At 31.7% G+C, this 9,939-nt stretch overlaps 1 protein-coding gene and 1 long non-coding RNA gene across 2 annotated transcripts; both read right to left on the bottom strand.

Moving 5' to 3' along the window:
* Positions 1 to 411: 411 nt before the first annotated feature.
* LOC107950491 (L-type lectin-domain containing receptor kinase IX.1) lies at positions 412 to 2,623 on the bottom strand. The gene has a single exon (XM_016885339.2). It carries the CDS (start codon positions 2,578 to 2,580, stop codon positions 547 to 549), a length of 2,034 nt encoding a protein of 677 aa, XP_016740828.2. The 5' UTR covers positions 2,581 to 2,623; the 3' UTR covers positions 412 to 546.
* A 2,097-nt stretch (positions 2,624 to 4,720) lies between these two features.
* Positions 4,721 to 8,941, bottom strand: LOC121215307 (uncharacterized). Its single transcript, XR_005911043.1, has 2 exons — positions 5,708 to 8,941; positions 4,721 to 4,988 (listed from the first exon to the last, which is right to left on the bottom strand). It is a non-coding gene; the product is annotated as an uncharacterized lncRNA (long non-coding RNA).
* Between the last annotated feature and the right edge of the window lie 998 nt (positions 8,942 to 9,939).

The raw sequence follows: 9,939 nt of genomic DNA, 5'->3' as shown, positions 1-9,939 counted from the left end.
AACCACTTTTCGAGGTGATCCAATCACATCTCATAAAATAGGATTGATGGTGACTCCCATTTTTTTGTTTTCGTCAAAACCCAAGTCGACTCCATTTTCATCCAAAAAAACTGGTGTCAACAATGATTATTATATATTTAATAAAAAAATTGTAAGTGTTTTAAAAAAAATTTGATTTATAGTCGATTGAGTTTTAGTTCGATTGGTATGAATATTATTAGCAATATTGCACCATGTTTTATTTATCTAGTTTATAGATATATTTGTATTTAGTTTTATAATTAAAATTATATAAAAAATATTACCTTTATATATTTTTTTAAGTTGATGTTTTTCTTAATTTTTGGGTACTATTTGAAGTATCGAAATAACATATTTTTGCAATTGATTGAGTTTGATGGTATTGATCTATGCACCAATAATTTGAAGTATATCCATTTATCACAATTTCCAAAAAGGATATATTCTACATGAACATAACACAGACTTACATGTCATGCTATATTTACCTAAATTTGTATGAAATGGAGATTTACAAATGAGATACTAATTACTCTTTTGAGAATTTAAAAGAGCTGTCCCAGAGCTTGTTGATGTTGTTGAATATGCACGTTTAGAACAGCTACTACAAGAACATTGAGTTCGATCTTTCTCTGAATCTGTGACACCAGTTGATGATGTCGTGTAAGAAAATTTGCAGAGATCTATGGGAGGTGCGTAATACATCGGCACTGGTAACTTTGACGGCAAGCTAGGCAATGGAGCTTCAAAGTTCAGGACATTTATAACTTGCTTTATCGAAGGCCGAAGAGTATAATCAGGATGGCAGCACCATAGCCCAATAACCATCAAACGTTCAATTTGCTGCTCGTCGAAGTCGTCGCCGAGTCGATTATCCACGGCTTCAAGAAGTTGGCCTTTACCGTAAAGGTCCCAAACCCATTCTACCATCCTTACTTTGCTCGGTTCTTGCCTCGTTTCAACCGGCTTTCTTCCGCAGGCAATCTCAAGGGCCACGACTCCAAAGCTATAAACATCTGATTCTTTGCTAGCTTTACCCGTAGTGACGCATTCGGGGGCTAAGTAACCCATGGTGCCGGCCAAGACAGTTGTTTGTGAACCCATGTCATGGTCCACAAGTCTTGCGAGACCAAAATCCCCAAGCTTTGCATTGAAATTTGAGTCCAACATGACATTGCTAGATTTTATGTCTCTATGTACCACACATTGTTCCCACTCTTCATGTAGATACAATAAAGCAGAGGCTAAACCAAGTGCAATTTTGTACCTTACGGTCCAAGTTAACATTATTTTACCCCCAATGAGATGAGAATCAAGACTTCCGTTCGGTAAGAATTCATAAACAAGGAGGAGTTCGCCTTTCTCGTGGCACCAACCGAGTAGTTGAACCAGATTTCGATGTCTCAGACGACTAATAATCTTCACTTCTGATATGTACTCTTTTTTCCCTTGCTTAGATCCTCTCGAGACCCTCTTTACTGCTACTTCTGTGTTTGACTCGCTTAACAAGCCCTTGTAAACCCCTCCAAATCCTCCTTCTCCGAGCTTTCCGACCTCAGCGAAAGCGTTCGTCGCACGACTTAGTTCACTATACGTGAACCGCTTCGGTCCCGTCCCTTTCTCGAATTCATCATCCATAGTGACATCGATGGCCTCATCATTGTCGTTCAAACGTGCCCTTCTTCTCCGCATGATGAAGAAAAACAAACACAACCCGCCACCCAATAGACCAAAACCGAGTGCCAAACCAAGGATCAACCCTAAATTCTTCCCTTCCCCTTCACCGGTCTCCAAACTCGAATCGAAACTCCAATTGAGAATATTGTGAATTTCAACTTGACGACCCGTGGATGCCGAGAAACCTATTCTAACCCATTCCGGTAAAACATCCCTCAAATCAACAGTAAGTGCAAGGCTAGAGTTTCCACTAAAAACTGGATTATCAGCATAAGTTAAAAACACACTTAGATTTGTTGTGGTAGCATTATAACTTACCCATGCGTTAGCCCTTCTCCCATCTTTAATGCTACTTTTCCATGTTACATTTGTAACAGATATGATGGAATTGACATTGATGCCTACATGATCATCACTTGGATCCCATTCATTTCGGAAACTATCGAACTCCACTGCAACGATGTTATTTTCGGAGAAGTTAGAGGTAGCCATGTCCGGATCAAATAACGCAAGGTACCCGTCACTCGAATTCCGGGGCATTTCAGACTCGAACGGTGCCATAAAGAAGGATAGTCCATCACCGTATTCGCTAAGATTGACGGCTTGTATGATGAAGGTGAAGTGTGTGGTGAAGTCTGTTAGCCTTCGGTTACTAGCGTCCCAAAGACGAACCGGTTGATCGTACGAGGCACGTCCGATGCTACCGGTAAGGCTCTCGATTGCATTGTTCTTCGTGAGCTGAAGAACGTTACTGGACGAGAAAGCATCGCCTTCGAATCGAATGCCTTGCATATTGGGAGAGAAGCTAGGGAAGTTGAAGGAAAGCGGATTGACATAAGGGATTATTAGCAAAAGAAAAGCAAAAAGGATCTTGGAAGCCATGGTTGAATTGAAACTTGAAAGGCATAGAGGAAAAAGAATGGAGCTGAAGATGCTTTTTCATGGCCTATTAGAGTAGTTGAACTATATTAATTATTAACAATTTATTAATTTAATTAATGTATTTTTAATTGATAGGTTTGATTATTTTAACAAGGTGATCAGCTAAAGAATTTATCTGCTGAACTCTTCCTCGTTCAAATTTGGCATAAAGAGAGATTAAAATTGAATAAAAGGTAATTGCTATATATATACAAATAATCCAAAATTTTAGGGTTAAATTATCTCCAAACTTCAAAATATTCTGATTAAGTCCTCAAAGTATCTCTATTGTATCAATCAAGCTTTTCTATTAGTCTAATTCTAACTTGGGCATTAAAATCTGATTTGAATCTTACATAAAGCATATTTCAAGCATATGTATGAAATTTTTTCTAATACATCAAATCCAAGTTGTACATGAGATATGCATATGTTTATCTCTTTTGAATTTGATTAATTTGTTTTAAATATATTTAGCATTATATTTAAGCTAGCATTTTAAATTCTATGCCAAAAGCTATATGATAAAAGGACTTGATTGATACGATATTAATATTTTGAGATTCAATTAAATTATTTTAAAGTTTAATGGCCAATATTAAATCTAAATCCTTAGTTAAGAGATGTTTTTGTGGAATTAACCCAAAAGTTTAATTAATATGATGTCAGTTTTAACAGAGTTTTGCACGATACCAAAACAGCTAATTTAGAATTTTAATTATTTAATGATGATGAGGCCAAGGCGGCCTGCGTTAAAATCCAAGTTGCTTTTGGTAATTTCGTAAACGCGGTTCTATCTGCTCCAACTCAAGAATTAAAATGGATGTTCAAACTTAATATTGTATTTTATTTATTTTATTCATAAAATTAGTAAATTAATTTTTACACGTGAGGCTAAAGGGTAAATTAATCTTTTTGTTAAAAATTTCATCAATTTTTACTGTAAAAAACTGAGACTAATGTGTCATTTTTTAGTAGATGACACAAAATATAATCTAATTCTTAATACAAAAGCCTCCATTATATTTTTACATATATATATATTTATATATAAGAAAATTATTTGGTATACTGTGAGTATAGTTTTTAAATTTCATGAGAAAGATTAAGAGGTTGATAAGTATCCTATAGATATAATAAAATATTAAAATATAAATATTTTAAAGAAAAAATACATGTCAATTTTTAAAATTGTTTGACCAAGCACAAACCCTTTTATATATTCTACCAAAAAATGGTATATACATAAGGGTAGGCGATGATTCTTTCAGCATAAAGTTTTGGTTCCTTGTGTTTGGATTTTGTTGTGATGTTACTTAGAATAGGATTCGCGAACAAATGAATAAACAAATGGGCATTAAAAATTATGTACAAAGGAAAAGTATAAAAATTTGTTTGATGTTAATATTAGTACTAAAATTTCGTATTTAATTTCTTTTAAAAAGTTCAGATTACAATTTTATGCTTTTTATTTGCTCAAGTGTTCTAAAATGTGAACCTTATTGTTATGCCAAGACTCGGTTAGCATGTTATTGTGCATATTTTTATGTTTAGTAATTAGCGTATCATATTCATTGTAGACCAAGTCTTACGTACGTAATGATTCTATTTAATTGCTTAATTTAACACTTTTTTTCCCTTTAATATTGAAAATATGATAAAGTTTGTCATGTAGACAAGAATAGGGAATAATACAAATACAATTGTCAAGGCATTGCTAAAGTTTACATATTCGTTCATTATTGATAAGTATTGCGTATAATAGTAAATCACTTTAAAATAAAGAATGTATGTTCGAATATTAAAGAAGATATTATTAAAAGGGTAACTATGAATCCTAATCATAGATTATAAAACGGATGTGAAAGATTAAAAAAAAGTCCCCATTCTAGAAATAGGACTTCCATATTATTTATATCTATATTGATTAAGTTAATTTCATCCATTAACTAGTTTTAATTCAGTTGTAAAATCATTAAAAGTTAATTCTTTTATATCTTTCATATCTGTTTTAACAAATTTATATCTTTTATGTTTTAACAAAATTTAAAAAATGCATGCACGAATCATGAAATTTAAACCCACAATGTAATAGTCTTTCTAGCAAAGGACAATCGAAAATTTATTGCTCTTCTTTGACTATCTCTAAGTTTAATTGTCACAATGAACGCAAATCTTTCTTCTTTGACTCTCTCGAAGTCCCTCTACTTTTCTCTCTCGTTTTGTATTCCTTAGGAAGAGCTTTTTCCATCGGCCACGTCCATTTATTCAGCCAAGGTCCTTTGCTATTACTGATTCAACCCACCACCACCCATTCCTCTACGCCCCTAGCCTTGCACCACCAATGTTGCTGCCCTCTTTGGTCACCACTTGATTTAAAACATTTAAAAATTTTACAAATTAATCCTCAGGTTAGTTAAATTAAATTACAACGATGTCAAAAATATAAAAACAACTAAAAACAGATAAAATTATATACCATGCAAGGTGGTTTAACTTGGCCGAAAGCTTTATGTTTATTTTCATGGAGGAATCAATTTTTGGCCAAATAAAGATGTTTAGATAAATTAATAATTAAATTACCTTTTTACCCTTTTAACTTAACAAAAATTCATTGATGAACCAAACCAAACCGTCCATTATCTTTATATATGGTTTAATTACCTATTAAGGCCCACAATTTATAATTTCATAAACATTTAACATAAATAAACTAATAGCAATTAACTTTTGCAATTTTTACGATTGAGCCCTTTATCTTTAATCAACTATCCAAACGTCAACATTTTTGGACCAAAATTCAATACACCTATATAATTACTCTGTAAATATTTAATAAAAATATTTACGAGATTAATTTATAGAAACGAGGTCCCGATAGCTTATTTTCTAAAACCATTTAACTCTAGGGACAACTACTTGTACTTAGCACTTCTTTCAATTTGCAAAAATTATTAAATCAACATTCAATATAATTTTATAATTGACTCGTAAATATTAAATAATAATATTTACAGACCCACTCGTCAGATTTGTGGTTCACGAAACTACTGTTTTTGACACCACTGAAAAATAGGATGTTACATACGTTGACCCGAGTTTGACCTTTACTTCCGTCGGAACATCTGCTGTCCGCCTAAGAGCTCTCTTGTGTCCATCTCAGGGTCAGCCTTCGAATAAGAATGAAAGGTTAAAGATACCGGCTACCTAGAAATAGAGAAAAAAAATTATGTTGACTACATCGAAAGGCCCTTCGTTTTTCCTATGATTATGGCCTCAATCTTATGTATGGTATATATAATGCATCATTTGCAGGTATCCAAAATGCTTGAACTCATGACCGTATAACGGTCGATGACTGGGACCTCCACTTAGACTTCAACCCGTGACCATATCAAGTACTGCCACCCTGAAACCTGACTTCCATAGGATGGGTTTCTAAGGTACTAGTCTTATCCCTACATGATATATGAAATGCATGTGTTCTAAGAGGCGTTATCATTTCCCCAACCCCTCAAATCTACTTATAAACTTTCACAGTTTTACTCTTAAAACCCTAAACCAATAAAACCCTTAACAAATCAGTGGTCAAGAAGAGAGAGTGTGAAAGCACGCCCAATTGGACGCACTTTCACACACTCTCTCTAAACTTGACTTATTTTCCTAAGTCTTAAAAAAATGGTCTATTTAACCAATAAAAAATCGACATATATTCCCTATTTAGCCCATATTGTGAATGTGCCATGCTTTAATATATATTCTTAAGGTTTTGAACTTTTGATGCAAAAAAGACAACAATATTGAATGACATACTTAAAATTTTGACAAGCAGATAATGTTATTGCATGAAACATCAACAACTTTTATATTAAAATAATATTTGTCCCATAATTGAAATTCAAAATTAGAAATATACCACAAACCATATAAAATGCAAGGAACATAGAGTGACAAGTCTTGAGATAAAGAAAATCAAAGTTAAAGTATTGAAAATTCAATCCAGTATTTCAAGATTTATGGACTTGTCTCGAGATGTAGGGGTCATTGTCTCAAAATTTCAGACTTTGGAGCAAAAATTGTGAAACATAGAGGCTTGCCTCAAGGCATAAGCCTATTTTTTGATATTTTGTATCAAGAATCATAACTTAACCCCAATTTTTATTGACCTTGATCACGGACTTTTATGTGTGGGCTCAATTAGTATCTTGCTGATACATTTAACATTTTATTTGCTCATTAATTTATATGTCACTTTTTTTGTTTGGCTTCAGTATTATGATTTATTACCTATTTGAGTTGCTTTGGTGACAAACGTGACATCCTGTATTATATGATAAATTTAGTTTTTAATATTTATATTTTTTTCAATTTGACACCTACTCTTTTATTAAGCTAAATTTAGTCATCAACCTTTTAAGATGAGTCAAACCACTTTTTAACATAAATGTTGGCTAAAATATTAATCTTTTAACGATTTTGGCGTGGCTAAAATACTTAATGCTAACATGACATTATTTGTTTTACACGTCACATCAACAAATAATTTAAATATATATAAAAACATTCCAAAAATAAAAAAATCAAAAAACCCTAAACCAATGAAAATTCTAATTCTTAAATAGAAAAAACCCTAATCCTAAAAACCCTTAACAAATTGATGGCCAAGGAGAGAGAGTGTGAAAGCGCGCCATCTAGGCACACTTTCACTCTCTCTCTCCAAAATCAGCCTATTTCCTAAATCTTGAAAAAAAATGACCTATTTTTTTACCAATAAAAAAATAGACATATATTGCCTGTTTAGCCCATATTGTGAGTGTGCCATAATTTAATATATATTCTTAAGGTTTTAAACTTTTGATGCAAAAATGACAACAATATTGAACGAGATACTTAAAATTTTGACAAGCAGATAATGCTATTGCATGACACATCAACAACGTTTATCTTAAAATAATATAAGTCCCATAACTGAAATTCAAAACTAGAAATACACCACAAACCATATAAAATATAAGAAACATAGAGTGTCAAGTCTTGAGACAAAGAAAATCGAAGTTAAAGTATTGAAAATTCAGTCTAGTGTCTTGAGATTTATGGACTTGTCTCAAGACATAAGGGTCATTGTCTCGAGATTTCAAACTTTGAAGCAAAAACAGTGAAACATGGAAGCATGTCTCGAGACATAACCCTATATTTTGATATTTTATCTCAAGAATCATAACTTAACCCCAATTTTTATTGACCTTGATTACAAACTTTTGCGTGTGGGCTCTATTAATATCTTGTTCATGCATTTAATACTTTATTTGCTCATTAATATATCACGATTTTTTTGTTTGGCTTCGGTATTATGATTTATTGTCTATTTTTTAGTTACTTTGGTGATGAACGTGACATCCTGTATCTAAATTCGTTGGTCGAGTCAAGGGTAGGGTGTTGTATGATAAATTTAATTTTTAATATTTTAATTTTTTTTCAATTTAACACTTATTCTTTTATTAAGTTAAATTTAGTCGTTAACCTCTTAAAAAGAGTTAAATCACTTTTTAACAAAAATATTAACTGAAACATTAATTTTTTAACAACGTTGGCGTGGCAAACCTCGTACTAATCTATGTATACTTAATGTTAGCATGACACTATTTGTTTTACACGTCACATCAATAAATAATTTAAAATATATATATAAAAACATTCAAAAAAATAAAAATTCAAGAAAATGAAATTTGATAAAAGAAAAACATCAATTACACATGAACTTTTATACGAATTGCTATATTAAAAAAATTAATATTTTATCCCATATTTTTTTATTAAAATAATAATTTAATTCTTTTTTTAAAATATTGACGATGAAATTAGATTTTTTTTTAAAAAAAATGACAATCAAATTTAATTTTAAAAAATAAAAGTAAAATTGACGAATATTCAAAAGTGGTAAATTTATAATTATTCCCGTAAGAATAGAAAGATAGTTTTAAATTTAACTGCTAACTGGAAACTGAATGAATTATTCATGTCTATTTCATGAATAACAATCGGGTACGCAAAGCTTTTGAATAGAGAAAGAAATTTTAGATAATTAAATAGGCGGATAATGGCAACGGGATGTGGGGGCAATTCAAGGCGATAATTACACGTCGGCCAACTTTTAAAAACATCAGTCTCAGCTGCTAAATCATCAATCTGGGAGAAGCAGACTTGACAGGATCTTCGTGTAGAACCAGTTAGATTTTTATTGCAGCTCCTGATTTAGCTGGAAAAAATTATTGGAAAGAGAAAACAACATAGTGAAGAAAAAAGGAAAAGTAATTGGAATGGAAGGAGTGTGCTTTGTTGAACTAAAACTAGTGTTTATATAGCAAACAATTCAACAACTATGGACTAAAATAGGCTACAAATGGAATCACAATCTTTAAAATACCTCTAAAAATCAAAAATAAATTAACGAGTTATGATTATATCTAAAATTAGCTAGATTATGTCTAAAACACTTATTCCATCTCTCCCATTTCCTTTAAATACGCCATTAGTACCCCAAGTCTATTTCAATTTTACATCTTGTAACGCCCCAAAATTTTAATTTTGGGTATTGTGATGTGACACAAAATATATTTCTGCTTTAGTGATTATGTATTTTGAGTGTGTTTGGAAGGTCTCAAGTTCAAGCTAGGACTTAAGCAAATTTTGGTATATCTTTGGTCAGTAGGCTTTTAAGTAAAAGTTGGCAAATAATTAACAAAATGGGCTTGCTTGTAATAGCCCGATTTTAGGCCTAGTCGGAACAGTGGTTTCGGGACCACAAATCCTACGAGAAAAAAAAATGTAATGGCCTGAATTTTTAGAGGTGTCGGAACGGTGATTTGAGATCACTAAATTCGACAAATGGGTAGAAAATATTATTAATTTAGTAAGTATAAGTTAAATGTGAAGTTAGGAAAATTTTTGAAATAGTGAATAGTGCACTAGAAATAAATATTAAAATAATTAGAATCGAAATGAGGTATCAAGACCTCGGGGATTTTAAACCGAACCATAAATATTTTTATAAATATTTATGGAGTGTTAAAAAGTTAGTATTAAAGTTTAGTTAAGAAATTTTAAAGTTCCGATAATTAATTGAACAAAAAGGACTAAATTGTAACAAATGCAAAATTTTGAGAAATGATTAAATAGCTTAAATGATAAAAGGAAGAGGGCTTAAAAGGAAAATAGACCCAAGGTCTATTTGGGCTGGACGGCAAAGGCATGAAATCAGCAAGAAAGTAAGAAGAATTAAGGGCAAAATTGGAATATTGTAAAATTTGCTTAATAAAGTTA

The sequence above is a fragment of the Gossypium hirsutum genome, chromosome D03, assembly GCF_007990345.1.
Source record: "Gossypium hirsutum isolate 1008001.06 chromosome D03, Gossypium_hirsutum_v2.1, whole genome shotgun sequence".
Classification (NCBI taxonomy): Eukaryota; Viridiplantae; Streptophyta; class Magnoliopsida; order Malvales; family Malvaceae; genus Gossypium; species Gossypium hirsutum.
This window is presented reverse-complemented; position numbering and strand designations above follow the sequence as displayed.

Coding starts and splice junctions, on each gene's coding strand:
- LOC107950491 (XM_016885339.2), bottom strand. CDS start 2,580: ATGGCTTCCAAGATCCTTTTTGCTTTTCTTTTGCTAATAATCCCTTAT.